The following is a 17,038-nucleotide window of genomic DNA, read 5'->3' on the forward strand; positions in this document are numbered from 1 at the left end:
TTCTATCTGCACTTTGAAAAGAATCAATTTATTAAAAGAAAAGCAAAACTGGCCTATTCTTATTTTAGGTGGCTAAATTCTTCAGCATATTTGTACCACGTTGTAGCAGTGTAAACAACTTGCTACTTACCGCACATTTCTGTCCTTCTCCTCACTCTTTTAGACTTTATACTCTCCTTCCCCTCTTTCCTGTCTGCCTCTCTCTCTGTCTGTCTATTGCCTCTCTTTGGTAACCATCTTTTAGTTATAAAGATGATAGGAGTTAGGAAACCTCATCTCTCAGTAGCTAGCCTTGGCCACTCTTATGGCTGTATCAATTTGGAAAAGTAGCCATTTGAAAAGAGAGCTGAGGGGAATGGAGGGAGGATGTGAGGACACCTATGCCACATGTCAGATGTGAAAACATCCTTCAGCTGTGTCTTCAGAGCTTTTCTCTCGGTTATATGCACAAGTGCACACTTATACACACCCACACATACACATGACCACACGGGTACTACATCTTTTATCAAAGCCTCTGCTCTGTCAGAGTGGTTACCTGTTTTGTGAGATGAGTGTGAAAGTTAATGTCAAGGTGTGAATAATCTCCTCCTATCACCTCTTACTGAATGAGGCAAAAATGCATTTTGCAATTTCTGTTTCCCGCCCCAAACTAGGTCACCTACAATAATTTTTTCATGTGTTTGACAGCAACATGGATTGTCTTTCATCTTTAATGGTGGCTACTTTTCTGTGTGTGTGTATGTGTGTGTTTATGTGTGTGCATGTGTGCGCTCATGTCATCCAGGCACGAAGGAGAACCTCAGCGCATCTAAGATCCTTTTAGACATGTGGCCGAAGGTTGAATCAGATGCAGACAAACATGCTGTCTTTTTGCTACGGTAAATGAAGAATACATTTTGTAAAAATACATAATTGCAATGACTCAAAGTAATAAATATACATTTTGTATGCTTTCACTACGCACCTTGTTAACATATTAATTCACACAAATGTCATTATCTGTGAGAATATGAGGGCACTCCTACCTCAATCCTGTGCCAGTGCTGTGTACGTTGTATGGCATCCGTTTAGCCTCTCTGTTGCACTGCATGCCCAGAATCTGCTCCCTCTCCTGGTTGTGGCGGCCTGTGGCGGCCAGGCAGGGAGCATTTTCCACATTGTGTTCCATCTTTTCCCAGTGGTACCATCTGCTGTTTATCCTCTCCTCGTTCCAATCGGCTAGCAGCGTCTGCCGAATGACCCGCTGCCTGGGGAAGTATGTGTGTGCATGAGCGTTCAGAGCTTGGTCATTGTGTGTATGGAGGGTGGGGTGGGGGTTTGTTGGGTGTTGTGAGCCTTTGAGCATGTGTTTTTCCTAACTGACACAAACATCCACTTCAGACAAAGTTTGTGCTGAGATTTGAATTGATTCCACTTCCCTTCAGTGTAGATTTTGTCATGGCCCTTTCATTATACACTGTATGTGGTTTTAATACCTTCTGTGTTTCCTACTCAGGTATATCATTGACCACTCTGAGAGGGAAGCGGAGCTCTACCCTTGTCAGCAGGATGAATGGACCCGAATCACTTTCACTGATTACTCTGTCTCTCTTCAAGACACAGCCAACTCCTGGGTCTTGGTCTTCAGGTTAGAGAACAATTTAACTTAAAGGTTAGACTTGTCAGTGAAAGAGAATTCCCAATCTGGCTTTAATAATCTGGGTGAATCCAGGTGTTAATGACAGATCTCATTTATTAAAATCTCTATTAATAACATGATGTAGCTAATATTGGGAAATGTAGATATTCTCATAATGCTGTATTTCAGAATTTCAACAAAAACAATGGAAAAGTACTTGACAATTTGGCCAGACCTTGGAATTTGACATCTTGCTATTTTTGTGTATGAAGAGAGGTATTCCACGTTCATAAGGAAATGCAGCTAGTACCAAAGGTCTACTCCCCAATCCCTAACTGTCTGCTGCACGTCATAAATAATGACATAGGAGAGGAGCTGGACATGGTCTTCAACAAACTAGCGACCCATGTCTACCAACCCAACAAGGTATGTGGATGCTATCAATCCTTGCACTTATGTATATTTTTGGTAATTTTGAAATATTAGCATGTTCCCAGTTTCCTACCACAATGATAAATTGCTCCACCTTAGGAATGGTCCCTGCCTTACTTAATCAATAACCAGGTACAAACTAGTTGATTGGTTCTGCACTAGTTGTTACTGTCTGATGTCATATTGTTAGGAACATTTCTGGTACTACAGCTGACACAAATCCTCAAAGAGAGAACCATATATAAAAATTTCTCCTTGTGGTGTTCACTGTGTACATTTGTCTTACACACTTCCTCTGAAAGTATTTAGATTTAAATACTTTAAATACTCTCTCTGTATCTTGTATTGCAGCTTGGTTATACCTTTGTAGCAGAGGCTGTCACACCTGAATCCCCTCCTGCTGGGGCCAAGTGGAGGATGCGCCTGATTGGCTTGAGGGAACCCCTTCCAAAACTATCCCATGAGGCTCCACTCAACACGTTCTCAGTGAAGGAATTCCGGGATTATTACATTCCCAATGACAAAAACCTTATATGTCGGTAAGAGAATGATGGGATCATTTTTTTTTTAAGTTTAGGTGGAATCGTCATCACAGCAATTATGCTGGTCAGTTGAAATTCATTGTTGCTGTGGGTGTATCATAAAAATAAATGTCAATACCTCTCACTCATTCTTACTTACACTCTTTTGTAACAGAACAACAATGAGGATGCTCTGACCAATGCTTCCCACAGTCATTTAATTTTTTTTCCATAGTTACCCTGTGCAGGTGACAACAGACATCCTAGGAACAATTCAGTTTCAGACTTCCAAGCCTGATGTCTTGATACATCTGTCCATTCTGGACCAGGAGAGAGAGGTAGCCAGCAGCACTGGGAGAGGCCATGTGGTAATTCCTGTTTTCTGCTTCCTGGCCAACAAAGGTGAGCAGTCATTAGGTATAGTAAGTAACTGATAAATGAAACCCTTGTGGATCATGAAAAGAGATTCGCCAGACTGCTACATATCTGTATGCCAGAGAGATAATGAACAGCATCTGTTCTCATCTGTGAGAGTCTTGGTTTTATAATTTTACATTCTCCTAAATACTTACACCAACTATATTGAAGCAATGTAACTGTTTTTCCACTCTCAAATTCACTCAACACTTTACTTACTTTTGATTTTTAAATTATACATCCCAGTCTTTTAGTTTAGTTTGTTTTTTTGTAGTTACTATGAAAAGTAGCATTTCTGTTTGTTTTTTGAAATCTTTTTGCAATCTTAATACATAATGCACACACATTACACATTGTCCTCTCTCATCTATCTTGCTTTTTTCAGTATACACAGCAGTCCACACTGAAATCCTGGAACCATCCTAGAATCCATGAACAGTCTGTTAGGCTGGTAGAGTGTATGTTATTCACACTCAGGGTAACATTAATCAAAAATGTGTATTAAAAGTTTGCACATTCCAGCTGTATTTAGACTTAATAATCAATTTGGTACATCTTAGATTAGAGCATATCAGGCGATCTCTTAAACTGTGCTGTAATTCAGTTTGTAGACCCTCCCTTTTGAAACACCAAATCAAATTTGTCATGCAAATTTATTTTCTCTACTAGTTACAACTACACTAGTGTACTTGGTGTTGACAACCCTCCCAACACCAAATAGCTTTGTTGGGTTTAGCATTAAGAGTTGTGTAACTTGTCACTTGTGTGCTGGGATTAATGTTTGGGCAAAGGGACTTTGAGGATAGCGTGTCTGAAGTGTGTGGCAGTATGTTAGCTTTGGATTAGTTGATATTTCCACCTCTTGAATAAAGGGTTAAAGTGGTTAATTTACTCTTTTTTTATCCTGTCATGGTACCTTTATTGGTAGAAATTCTAAATATGTAGCATCACAGTCATCACGAGTCGTTTCATGGGATAGATCACCTCATTCTCACACCCTCACTCACTCACACCATTGTTGGGGCTCAAACACAAAATGTGTTCAGCTTCACTTTGACATTGGAGCAATACTGAACTGTCTTTATGTTGCGCTAACCTGATCAACAGGAAAGTGCAGGCAGACAGTAGCGGCACTAAACACAGTAGCTCTTCAAAATCTGCCGCTCAAACTCTTCAGTTTGCTTCTCTGTTGATGCTTCCATTAGCTACACAAGGACACACAGCTGATTGCTATTGTCTTTTCTCAGATAGTGGCATAGTTCACTATCTCTCTTTCTGTTACACAGATGAGAAGAACCAGAAAGGATGCTCCACCGAGGACAAGGGAGTCAAGGTGGTAGACACTCCCCAACAAAGAGATGGAAAATCAGACTCTGCGTCTGACCAGCACCAGCCTCCCACAGAGACTATGGTATCACTGACAACTGTCTGCGTGGTATCTGCTGTTACTCAAACACTTTACTGATCTCACTTGCGCACACACACAAGCGTGCATCTCACTTTCCCTCTCTGTCTTTCTCACCCACTTACTTGCTGCCTGTGTTCATATCAATTTTTCACTGCCAGATACACATAACGCCTAACTTGCAGGCACGCACACACACACACACAAACAAACTTACACACACCCACACACACACATTATCACACAGACAAAATTTGCAAGAGGAGAGCAGCAGAAACTGGAGGGGTGGTTTTGTTGTTACTGTCTGCCTTATCAGTGCTTGTCAGGGAGCAGTGATTTGTGCATGATTTATGAGTCACTCTATTGTCTGAAGGCCCTATATTACAGACTGTTGTCATTTGTTTGTTTATGCCAAGTATAGTACGCACTATCATCATTCACATACACAAAAAAAACTCACATCACACACTGACTGTACAGTGTGCACTAGTCCATAAAACTGTGAAAATAACTGAGGACTTGTTTTTCTGTGATGACTGTCATGATACAGTAATAGATTTGACAACAACAATCATTTTAATGTTCACAAGTGTTTGCACTCATGAATAATTACAATTCGTTTGATGTTTACAGTAGTAAACTGAGCTGTTTAACACCAAAACTTCTTGTTTTTCTGTATTCTGTATTTTTTGATAAAGTCTCTTCAATAAAGTAACACAATACTGTAGTGGCATCAATAGTAATGAGACAGATCATGTCAGATCCCACAGATCAGCAATGGGCCAGAATAAACAGGTATTGATCAGGACTGAGAGTATTGATCACAACTTAGAGCAAAGGGTCAGTGATTAAGGCACTGCTCTGCGCCACGGGGACGCACACCAGACATGTTGATGCACAGTAATGGTGGATTGATGGCGAAGGCTCCAATAATGTAACCTGTTCAGGACTTAAACACGTGAGCACATGAAAAACAAACAATACAAATTAACACAAACAGTCTCCGTAAAAAAATCTGTATTATGCTCTGTTACAAATAAAACGGCTATATTTGGCTAATTTTCTTTTTCTTTTTTTTGTAGCATGTGTCCTGCTCTATTAGATTGAGTCTCACCTTGGAACGTTGTCTAAATTCTGTCTTTTCTATTCAGTGTGATGGATGTAGGAGTTACCACCCCTGATATAATCTTGGCTAACAAGCCCTCTGCCTCCTCTCTCCTTTGTGCCAAGCATGTGCTTCTGTCAAAGAGGGCAAAGAACAGCAAAAACTAAATTTGATGCTCTTCTTTAAGATCTCTGCGTCTCTCTCTGTATCGTCAGCTCTAGTTTACAGCTGTGTGTTCACAAAATATCTCGTATCTCATGCAGGCTTTGAGTTGATGGTGTTGTATGCCACATGCATTATGCTGCACGTCTTTTTTGTTAACATGTATGTTGTGTAATGTATTTAAATTGGAAGAAGGTTGTTACACTGTTACACTTGCAGATGTTGTACACTGACTTTGCTTGTCTATGTGTTTCACAGGGTCATAAGTATGTGGTGCAGGCAGAGGTGCTTTATAAGAGCTGGGAGTTGGATGAATCTCAGTTGGCTTTTGTCCATATGCTCAGAGAATTGGAGAAGAATGAAATGAGAGGTACGTACTTTAGACAATCACAAACATCAGTCAGCCACACTAAGTCGTCTAAGGGAGAGACAGGAAAGTCACTGTTTTATAGTACATGTTCCCTTTAAAAACATGAAATGCGTTTGGTTAATTTAGTGAAGTAACATGTATTTTGAACTGATCTCATCAAAATAAAAGTCTAATTATGCATGATTCAGATATTCCCAAATATTCCTATAATGGGTCATGAAGCAATATCCATCCATTATCTATACCACTTATCCGTGAGGGTCACCTACCAATTCAGAGTCACCAGTTAACCTAATTTCCATGTCTTTGGATTGAGAGAAGAAGCTGGAGTACCTGGAGAGAACCCACGCAGGCACAGGGAAAACATGCAAACGACACACAGAAAAGCCCCAGTTGCCCTGAACCGGGGTGCCCGGGGTACTGCCCATATTAAACAGATTCATTTTTATTATTGCATTCAAAAGTTTTCACCTGGGTTCTGAATAGATTGTCTAATATGCCCTTCATGTTTGTTTTTGTACTACTTATTTTTGTGTTCAGCGTGAGATGTGGCAGATACTTAGTAGGCAGTGTCAGGGGCCAAGACAGACACTGTTTGTTGTGTGCTTCCGCTAGCCAGGGGCCTGTAATCACAAGCCTAATGAAAGCCAAATGAATACAGCTGCTTTCGCAGATCACAGAGTGTGATATCTTGTGCCCACTGGTCGTTGGCTGAAGCAATAATCCTGTCCTCTGCCACCAACTCTGCTTCTCTGTCTTTAATCATGTTGTGCAAATGGGATCGATTGAAAAATCAGGGCTTTGAAATTTTTCACGACCTTCTTAAAAAATCTGAGGAGATGAATTAATTGTGGCACAGAAGGATGTTTTTGTGAAAAAGGTGCTGCATAGGTGACAATTTGCATGACTGCCTGAAGAGAAAGGCCGGCCTGCTGTCATTGAAATCTCATTCTCTCTTCTCTATTGCTCCTGACAATGGTCCCTGTATTTACCCATTCAGTTTGCATGGCATGGCGGATGATGATGATGTGTGTGTGAGTGAGTGGGTGTGCATGTTTGTCTTTGTGTGGGTGGTATTCCTAAATTAACAAGCCAGATATCCAGATATCAGATGCATTTTGACTGCAGAGGAAGACAAACCTTTGTTTATTACAGTAATGGTCGTTAGTGAGATGAACAGTAATGATTTCTAACTGCTCAGATATGCTGTGTGTTCATCTAGTCATTCGCATGCAATGTTTTATGTACATGGATATATGTATGTTAGTTGTTTTTTTTTTTTGCCAATGTATGCTCAGGATTGTCCATGCGTGTATGTATAAGCCAATGTCCACATGTATCTCCTGTGGTTTTCCAATGAGCTTGTGAAAGTGGGTCAATGAGAAGTCAAATGAAGTTGGCTCTTGCCCCCTGGTGCCCTGGGAAATATCTCAGCAGGAAAGTGAATTAATTTCACCCAGTTTAACTCTGTCTCAGTGGTGAGGCTGTGCCCTTGATCATGCTCCCCACATGCAACATGGATGCACACGCACTACATGCCACGGCAAGCTTTGAAACCTCTTTAACAAGCTGTTTAACAAGCTGCAGTCAAAATACAGTACTGTGCATGTTTAATGCATGTACATTTACACGTCCCCGCTTTACTCCCAAGAATATATAGTTGAACCAGTCGGCTGTCAGCAGTAGCTGTACATGCAGTTGTGTCAGTAGTTTTCATTCTCTTGTCAACCTCTATGATATTTTCTTTCCCGTGCCAAAAAGAGAACATATTTTTAGTGTTTAAACAAGGGTGCTTAAGACTTTTAGTGAGAATCATTATTTTCAATACATTTTATTTATATTTTGTCTGGTTGAAAATCAGTTTTAGAGACTGAAATCAACAAAACAGATTAGTATTTAGATCCATTTTAAACATTGAATTTCTCTATTGCTTGAGATGAGTGTAACTCAAGGAGTGTGCACCAGAGCTGTTCAGGCAGAATGACAGGATGTCAGCTAAATGATGGATTATTATGCCCCGCTGTATCAGAGAAGTGAGCCTCATGGTTAATGCTTCATCTGAGCTGGGGATTGTTCTCATTTTAGCTATGAAGTACAACAGTGCCATCTAGCACACAAGCAACCACACAACACATGCAGTGTTTGCCCACACTGTCACACTCAGATGAGTTTATTTGTTTTGAGTAGAATTTGAACAGCTGAGGTTCATTCTGATGTTAAACGTACACCAATGGATGTGGTATGAATTGATAAAAAGAGAAGTTTTAGTCGCTCACATTGTAATTAAATTGATCAAAACGTGTCAAACAGATGGCAAAGAAATGTTAATTTTTCACAAATGTAAGGCATGTTTGCACACTCTTAAATGCTACTTTACGATATTTTCCATATTCTGCAGTTATTCACTTTAATGTTAAAAGTGCTCGTCAAAGACATTTTGCCAAATTTGGAATACAAAGGCTAAAAAATGAAAATGTATGTTTTTTTTACAATAGAATACTTATGATAATAGTCACACTTTTAAATATCTCAAGTGCACAGGAGATGCTGATAGAAAAATTAAATTTACCTAATCTCTCTTTGCAATATAGTGTACAAGCCGGAGGACTTCAGATGTTCATCTATCACTGACACTCTGAGCCGTGATGGGCAGAAGTCTGACACACCCAAAACCAACCGCAAAGGCGAAGGTGACAAGGAGAAGGGGAAGCCAGCTGTCATGTCCAAATCTGGCTCCAGGCAGGGCACGGTAATACATCTCTACAGCATTGTGACATGCAACAACAAAAGGCCCAACATCATGTACATGTATTTCTAATCCATAAGGCCAAGAATGAGCTGTTGAAGAAAAAGTGTTTTCATTAGTTTTATTGTATTAGACATTCTTACAGGCAATGAAGTTGCTGTGCTACATAAGAAAACAATTCAGTAAAAAACATGCACTCAAGACCATATACTGTTTTTGTATTCTTAGTGTATTTCCCACAGAATTCTGTGTTAAGACAAGGTACTGTGGTGATTATCCTGTAAAATGTAATGAAAATTAGCAAAAATAGTAAGCTTTTTGAGAGGAGGGTGTTGAGACTCTTTAGTGGAGTACATGCTTAACTCCTCTTCACAGATTCCCATCCCAACCACATGTAATGAGATTGTTGTTGATCTCATTCCATCTCTTTAGTAGTAAATTTAATTTGTTTTATTAGGCAGGTCAGCGTTTACATATTTTGTTGTCTCTGCTGTCAGACAACTCCGAAATGCTAACAAAGAGAGATTGAAATTAACAAAATCCCCCAACTGACAGGATGACCTATGTATATTTACACTGAATGAGAGACACTTATCACACACTATAATCTTGTAGTCTGTGATTCTCAGTATAATAGTCTTGGTTTAGTAGTGAGAACCACAGCAGCCTGATAAATTCCTGTTCCATGTAATAAGTGCCTATTATTCTCTACTGTGCTACATGTCAAACCCTAAACACAATGCAATTTGAAAGGCAGATTTTCAGAATACTGGTTGCCTTGAATAAGTTTCCATTTTGAATATTTTTTCAGTATTGGCAGCACAACATAGGTGGAGGTAGAGGACATAATGATCTCTGAATAAATTAGCTAAAAATGATCTATTATGTGCAATAAAGACAAGACAGCTGAACAGGACATATAATCGTGGATGACTGGTTGGCTGGCTGTGAACCAGACTGTCTGAGTTGCTCACTGAAAGAGACACACTCATAATATATTGTGGTGCAGTGACCTTCAGCTGGGGATGTCAGTGTGTGTGAGCATGTGCATTATGTTTTTTGTCTAGGTGCTTTGTGATCTGTGTGTGTATATACTTGTGCAGAGCCTTGACCTGACTAAGCCACACTGGACTCTGCGTGTGGTCAGTGACAAGAGTAAAGCAGAGAGCATCGAGGTGAAGAAGGACACAGAGAGAATAGACCAGATTAAATCCATTAAAAAAGCATGGGAAATGGTTGAGCCCGGCCGCTGTACCAAGGTAACCTTGAGACTCTGTTTATAGTGATATAGCAATTTAATGTGATTATGTACCAGCTTGAGTCCTTTTTATTTTTCACTATATTGTATCTGGGGTAGAAATGTGAAAGGTATGATTTAGAAAAATGTGTTTTAATACCGTTTTTAGCATTAAAAACTAAAGTTTTACTGTCTTTTTAGGCTTTCCAGTCTCGTCAGCAGTTTCTAAAACAAGTCCAACATCCAACAAGTGAGGAAGCTGCTACAGATGATGCAGAAAACAGAGAACCTGGTACAATATTTACACACACACATATCCATAAGTATTTGGCCACTTCTGTTTCCATTAGTTGTCACATACAGTATGGTAATGAGACCTTTTATAATTGGTTCTTTTACAGCTGTTTCCAGGTCTGGTCCTGACACCCCTCTCAATCCATCCAATCAAAAGTTGACCGATACCTCCTCCACCTACCTCCACATGGATTACACACCCTTCATCAGGTGCTCTGCTGCCTTCTCATCCCCTCTCTCTTTTGCTTTTTCTCTTTCTTTACATCTATTTTACATGATGATGAGAGCAGACTTTTGCCTTCACAGGTTACATGCTCACATAACCTATACATGGCAGAATTCTCTGTCTCAGTTTGTTGCACCACTCTGGCTGCTTATGTACCTCTCTGTAAGAGACCTCAGTTGAGCCTACTTCAACAACATTTTTGTGCTTAGAGGGCAGAGATGGGTAATAGTACAAAAACAGCCAAGACAGACTCATCATCTCATTGTATTTTTCTTACGGGGGATTATTTTTTTTCCCTGTTGAAGTCCTGTGGGTAATATTCAGTGTGCGGTCCAGTTGCCTAATGTAGCTGTTGAATCACTCTGCTTTTCTAGCTTTGAGAGTCTGAATTAAGCCTCAGCTCAAAGGCCTGGCTGCACCAGACTAGGAGTTTGTTTGTGTGTCTCTCTCTGTGTACATGTGTGTATATGTTCACTATGTACGTTTCCATGTTGGTGGACCACCGCCTTTACCCTCCTCAGCAGATTGGTTCATGCTGTATCTTTTGCTGGTAATTTACTGTGTTTGTGACCTTTGCTTCTGCTGGTGCTGTGAACAGCAGTGTTACAAGACTATATACTTTCCCTGGCCTGAAAGGGCAATGCATGGACTCCAGAGGATAGTGATCTATGTAAAGTATAGACATGAGGCAGGGGCTATGTGGAGAAAAGGCGACTGTCATTATTGACATTTCATGTTCTGCTGCGTGATACTTTATTGTCCTCGGTGACTGTACAGAAAGTTAGGGTGGTGTTGGGGTGTTCTGCTTCAAGGCTGACTTTAGCTACATTGTTACTAGCTGCACAGCCAAGTGCAGCGCAACCATAAGATAAAACTGCACTATATAACTGGCCCCCAATCAGTAGTGTCGCTCAGAGTAACATTTTTTGTCACAGAGACTTTTTTGAGTTTTCTGCTTGCCAACATGTAAAGTGTCAGCTTTTGACTTTTGTCAGTGAGTGTTCAGAAGGGAAGAGTGTCCCTCCACAGTTCCCCCTGAGTCCCCCCCCCCATCTCTCCCTCTGTCCGTCCCTCTCCATGATAAATGAGATGATATTTGGGTCTGTTAATTAGAGAGCTATTTCAGGACCCCAATGAGCTCATCACTCCAATGAGATGTGCCCCTCTCCCATCACCTCTCCATCCTCTCCTGCTGTGGGTATGTTTGTGTGTGTGTGTGTGTGTGTGTGTGTGTGTGTGTGTGTGCGTGCGTGCGTGCGTGCGTGTGCACATGTGTGTGTGTGCACATGCCCACAAGTGTGTCTGTGTCCAGCTTCTAATGGCTGCTGACACTGTAGCCTGCAATCCAAACTGAGAGAGATCCCGAGGAGTAGTCTATTAGGGGAGTTTGATTAGTCTGCAATACACCTCGGTCTCACAAAGGCACACCACAGGGCACATCATAGATTCACAGTCATGCACACACAAACATACACACACTCGTGCCATTTTTATAGCACATGCACACGTTACATGCAGTGAAAGAGGTTAAACAGGGCAATGTTCATTAACCGAATGAACTCCATTGTCACCTTCACTGGCCTCCCTTCTTCATTAAGGTCAGCTTATAGAAAATAGGCAGCCACTTCTCTAATTTCTCGTTAAATTCCTCTGTGTGTGTGTCCCTGTGTTTGTGTGTGTGTGTGTGGCAGTGCTGTGAGGCTGCTCCCAGTTATTTATTTTTCTTAAACAAGCACACACATGTTGACTGACCAACTGCCTCACACATACAGTTTTTCAGTTATTCTCCATTTTTCGCTGCTTCTGTCTCTCTCACATAGGCACAAATAAATTACATTTTAGTCGCACAATCAAATCTTAACAGAGAAATATCAGAATATCACGGGTATAACTGCAAACCAAATAGATTTCAGAGATATCAATCTGGATGTACAACTTGGGATATGAGATAAAGCATTGGACTGTGTGTTTATCATTTCCTCTGCCTCCCTCTGCATTTATTTTCCACATTTCCATTTTTATTTGCACAGCCTGTGTCAACATTGTTGGTTGTCCCATCTCAAAAAATAGCCTGTAAAATCTGCAACCTGGTAGAATTTGATAAGATGTACAATAGTCTGAGATGACAATTTGATCCTCAAAATATTCCTTTTATTATTTAATGAAATGTGCAACTGCAGAATTCCATATTTCTCAGAAAAAGTTCTGAGCATTCACTACAAATAAATAACCTATTCGACATTAACATTCTGGTAGGAGACACTATTGAAAAGGTGTAAATTATGGTATACTTATACACATTTTATCAAGTCCTTGTGTACGCCTGTAGACGCCAAAAAGATTTTCCAGTGCTGATGGACTCACAGATGGAGGAGATCCAGCAGAGGGAGCACTTAGAAAAGATCCAGACTTACCGTTTGATACGAGAGAATGTGCTGGAGCACCAAAAACAGCAGGAGCTCAACAGGAAGGAGCTAATGAGACGCCCACTGGAGATGTATGAGAACATGCAGGTCAGTCACAACAGTGTGTGATTGGTGAAATTGTCTGTAGGAGGTGGAGACAGCAATAATAAGCAGCTTTGACTATCACTGTGAAACAGAATGAGCAAGTCTTTTTGTCAGATATCTTTCCCTCTGGTTAGACATCATTCTGTAACTTCTTTCTCCTTGCCTCTCTGTCTTGTCTCCAGGCAGCCTTGTGGCAGTGCTGTAAGAAATTTCTCGATGCTTGCGAGGCTTTTAGTAGCCGTCAGATGGCGGCCGTGAAAAAGGAACAAGAAGAGAAACAAGCACTGGAGGAGGCCCAGCAGGCAGTTCTAGAAAAAACAACCCCCACCCCTGCTGCCACCCAGCAGCCCAACAAACGTGCCAAGAGTGCTGGCAAGAAGAAATGATGGTTATTGGCACCGATTTCCAGTCTCAATTCACCTCTCAGACACCTCTCAACAAGTCTGTTAGACTGAATACTGAAGGATCTTCATTTAATCACAACATTGTGGCTTGTACTTGATGAGACAACACTTGACCAAAAGATTGTTGCAACACCTAAATCAAAGCTGTTTGCTGCTATTGTCTTTTCACTTTATGAGTATGACACTAAGGACTCTAAAAAGTTAGTTTGTTCATTTTTTTGTTATTTTTACCAAAGATGCTCGTACTTTCATAATATTTATACTGTGCGCTATCCCATATTTAATCATATTCTTATAGCACACATCTACAGCATATCCTTCATCTTGTTGTCTATAACCCGTATTAATGGAGCCACAGTTCAGCTACAAAAACAATCTTTATAGTCTTTGTTCATTTTCCTGTAGAACATATCAAATATTATAAATTCTAAATGACAAATTGGCTGTGTGCAGACATGTAAATCCACTTTCCCTTCCATTGCTCTGAGAATGTCAAGCCATCTTACTCGCAATGTATGGCTCTGACTTTTCAAAGCCCAGTATGCTTGATTACATTCTGCAGATGTTTTGTTTTCTTGAAGGTCACTGTATTGACTGCGTGATTCAAGGCATGCTGGATCCAGCCAACCTCCTGCAAGCTGAGTGGTACTGATTGATTGGTTGATTGATACATTCTTGTTGATAGAAGCCCACAAGAGTCCATTTGTACAAGACAAGGACAAAGTAATGTGTATGAAGAATGCAACATGGGTAGGTGGCAGATCTTAAGAGCAACATGGCAACTATTGAGTACCATAATCCCAGAGGCTGAAGGGAATGCATTTCAGATCAGATGGTTAGGTTTATGATATGTATAAACTGTTAATCAATCTGTTCTTTTTTTTCCAAATGAACTTGGTTTGGTAAAGGAAGTTCCCTTTATCTTAGCTTAGTATTTGGAGTGCCTCTAGTTGGTCTCCATCCCACAGAGAGAGTTAGCTGATCAGCTGAGGAATGGGAAGCTAAATTGGAAATGAAAGGGAAGAGGGTGCCATCTAGTGGCTATGGACATTAATAAATTCTCATTACCACGCCTGCACCAGGCTGTTTTCAAGGTTGACAATAATGAATAGTTCAATTTTGTGCTGCTGCTTGACGGAAATTATCATTATGCTGTGTGTGTGCATGTGTACGAGTGTATGGATGTGCATGTGTGCGCAAGATAGTGGGATGAGAAGAATTTATTTGTGCCTTCTTGTATGTATGTGCATGTGCAAAGTCATCCTGCAGTAATCCACTCCTGTTCTTGAGCTTTTGTACCCTCTATGTAGGAAATTATCCACTTTTATCAGGCTATTGCAGCTAAATTAGGAACCTACAACATGTGAATAAGGTATTAGTTCTGTAGACACAAGCAAACTTTAACAGTAATTTATGTGTGTGACTGTTGCCACACGGTGCTGCACTCTACACACATACTTTGAACACTGTCTGCACGCGTGCAGTCATTCAGTATTTTCTCCGCTCGTAAAAGTGTGCTTCTGTGTTATGTGTGTATTTCGTGCTGTGTTTCATGTGTCTGTTCAGTCTGTCAGGCCTCATCTAGCCAGCCACTATTTCTACCCTTGTAGCTGCATGACAGAGCTAATCCTAAAAGCCTTGTTCCTGGCACAGAACATTCCCTCTTGTCTTTGCACCGTTCCCTCTCGCCCGATTCATTCCTCGCTTTCTAAAACATTAGCTGTTATTTGCTGTTTTCTATACACCCACCCCTTCCTCCCTCCCCCCTCTTCCTCCTGTTCCTTCACTTTCTCCCTCTCTCCCTCCCTTATTGTGCATGAGGTGTAGTGGTTGGGTGTGTGAGTGCATGTGTGTCCTCCCATTCTGTTGTTAGAGAGAGATCACCTGACACTGTAACTGGCAGTGACGTGTGTTTATTAACGGAGAGGCTGTTCATTAATTGGCAGCTGTTTGCTGGTAGTTTGATGCAAATGTGTTGTGAGCGACAGAAGAACTCTGGTGTAACCTTGAAAACAAGGGGACAGTCAGCCATTGTGTGTGTGTGTGTGTGTGTGTGTGTGTGTGCGTGCGTGTGCGTGTGTGTGTGAGATCGCATGCGTACACTTCACTTCCCACAAGTAATAAGAAATTATTTGATTCTTAAATGGACCCACACAGAGGGATGATGAAATTAAGTGAAACTAGATACACATACCCCGAGTGGTGTAGAGACTGTGGTGGCTCTTTAATTCACTTTCCGTTTTGGAGGTAATAATTCAAGAACGCCTTAATCAATTTCATTGCACTTACTTTTGTGAATGACAAAAGGGCATTCAAACTTGCAGGAATTGCCTGGTTTCTCTGTCCTTTTCCGCAGCAACATCTTGCTCAAATGTACAATATGTTCTTACAGTTGTCCTTCAGGAACGGTGCTGTGCTTTCCCATCTTCATCAGATCTTGTGTGGTTCCATATCTGAGGTCACAGCCTTCAACATAGTTCATATTATAGGTAAGTTGTTAAACTTGAAATGTCTGATCTATTGTAGTGCAGCAATTTAGGTCAAATCATCTTGTGTTGCACTTGTGTTGCACAATCACAACAGGAGTTGATCACTACACTCAAGCAGACTAAAGTACTTTTGTTCTTTTAGTGTCAGACTAGATGCAATCAAAACAAGACCCAACACAAAACTTGATAAAGACACAGCACCTAATTAGGTCTGACACAAATGTGCACAAGTCATAAATTGAGTGCAGGCCTTTGGATACCTGTTAGTGGCATTAGATACAGATGAAAAATATATCTTTTTTAAAGGAATAGTTTAAATAATAAATTTAACAATTTTGTCTGAAATAGTCTGAGCAAATAATTCCCTGTCAGCTTGTATATGGCATTAAACAAAAGTGATACCTTTGATGATTTAATGGACAGATATGACAGTGGGATTTTCTAGTCTAACTCATGGCAAGAAAACGAGTAAATTTATTTACCAAAATACGGAACTTCCCTGTTTGTTTGCATCTCTCAATTATGCACCTGGAGATTTTCTTTCATACAAAAAGTGTAGACTTGTTTTGCACTCAATCCAAATATATATAATGTGTGCAGTGTCCTTCAAATCTTCAAGAGCCTTATGCTCAGTTTGCTCCTTTTGCCTTTTCATTCACCTTTCTCTGCACAGGCACCTGCATTCCCTTACACACAAATAAGCGCGCGCACACACACACACACACACACACACACACACACCCAGACTCAAACATACACTTCCAGCTGGCAGGGGATGGATACAGGGTCCTTTGGCTTATTGGCTCAACATGCTGGAGCATTGTCCCATTGTTGTTGCGCCCTCCCCCCTGGGATCGAACGTCTCAAGAGGTCTGTCCTCAGAGCCAGCTATGGTGATAAAAGACATAAGGAGCAAGGCTTCGAAACTGAGAAAATCCCAGAGTTGCCGTGGCTAAGACTCAGCTCAGACGACAAGGAGCAAAAAGGTCAAGTCCTTATGTTGACAGAACTCTGAAGGGGTTGAGGTGAGAGCTTGCAGACTGACACCCGGGCTTTACTGCAGTAATCCAAACCTCCCTGTAACTCTCTTTTATGCACA

General features: G+C 40.8%; 1 protein-coding gene across 2 annotated transcripts in view; it reads left to right on the forward strand.

Annotated features, from left to right (window-relative positions):
- Positions 1 to 14,515, forward strand: part of adgb (androglobin) — a 37,315-nt gene extending 22,800 nt beyond the window's left edge. For both annotated transcript variants that reach the window (XM_018672632.1, XM_051071862.1), the window contains exons 23-35: positions 788 to 881; positions 1,499 to 1,630; positions 1,894 to 2,047; positions 2,405 to 2,592; positions 2,810 to 2,976; positions 4,278 to 4,402; positions 5,922 to 6,033; positions 8,625 to 8,782; positions 9,883 to 10,038; positions 10,218 to 10,308; positions 10,418 to 10,520; positions 12,866 to 13,049; positions 13,229 to 14,515. In XM_018672632.1, coding sequence (XP_018528148.1) covers positions 788 to 881; positions 1,499 to 1,630; positions 1,894 to 2,047; positions 2,405 to 2,592; positions 2,810 to 2,976; positions 4,278 to 4,402; positions 5,922 to 6,033; positions 8,625 to 8,782; positions 9,883 to 10,038; positions 10,218 to 10,308; positions 10,418 to 10,520; positions 12,866 to 13,049; positions 13,229 to 13,432 — 1,868 coding nt within the window. In that variant the 3' untranslated portion in view covers positions 13,433 to 14,515. The remainder of the gene's footprint in view (positions 1 to 787; positions 882 to 1,498; positions 1,631 to 1,893; positions 2,048 to 2,404; positions 2,593 to 2,809; positions 2,977 to 4,277; positions 4,403 to 5,921; positions 6,034 to 8,624; positions 8,783 to 9,882; positions 10,039 to 10,217; positions 10,309 to 10,417; positions 10,521 to 12,865; positions 13,050 to 13,228) is intronic.
- Positions 14,516 to 17,038: the final 2,523 nt, after the last annotated feature.

Source organism: Lates calcarifer, linkage group LG7_1, assembly GCF_001640805.2.
Source record: "Lates calcarifer isolate ASB-BC8 linkage group LG7_1, TLL_Latcal_v3, whole genome shotgun sequence".
Classification (NCBI taxonomy): domain Eukaryota; kingdom Metazoa; phylum Chordata; class Actinopteri; family Centropomidae; genus Lates; species Lates calcarifer.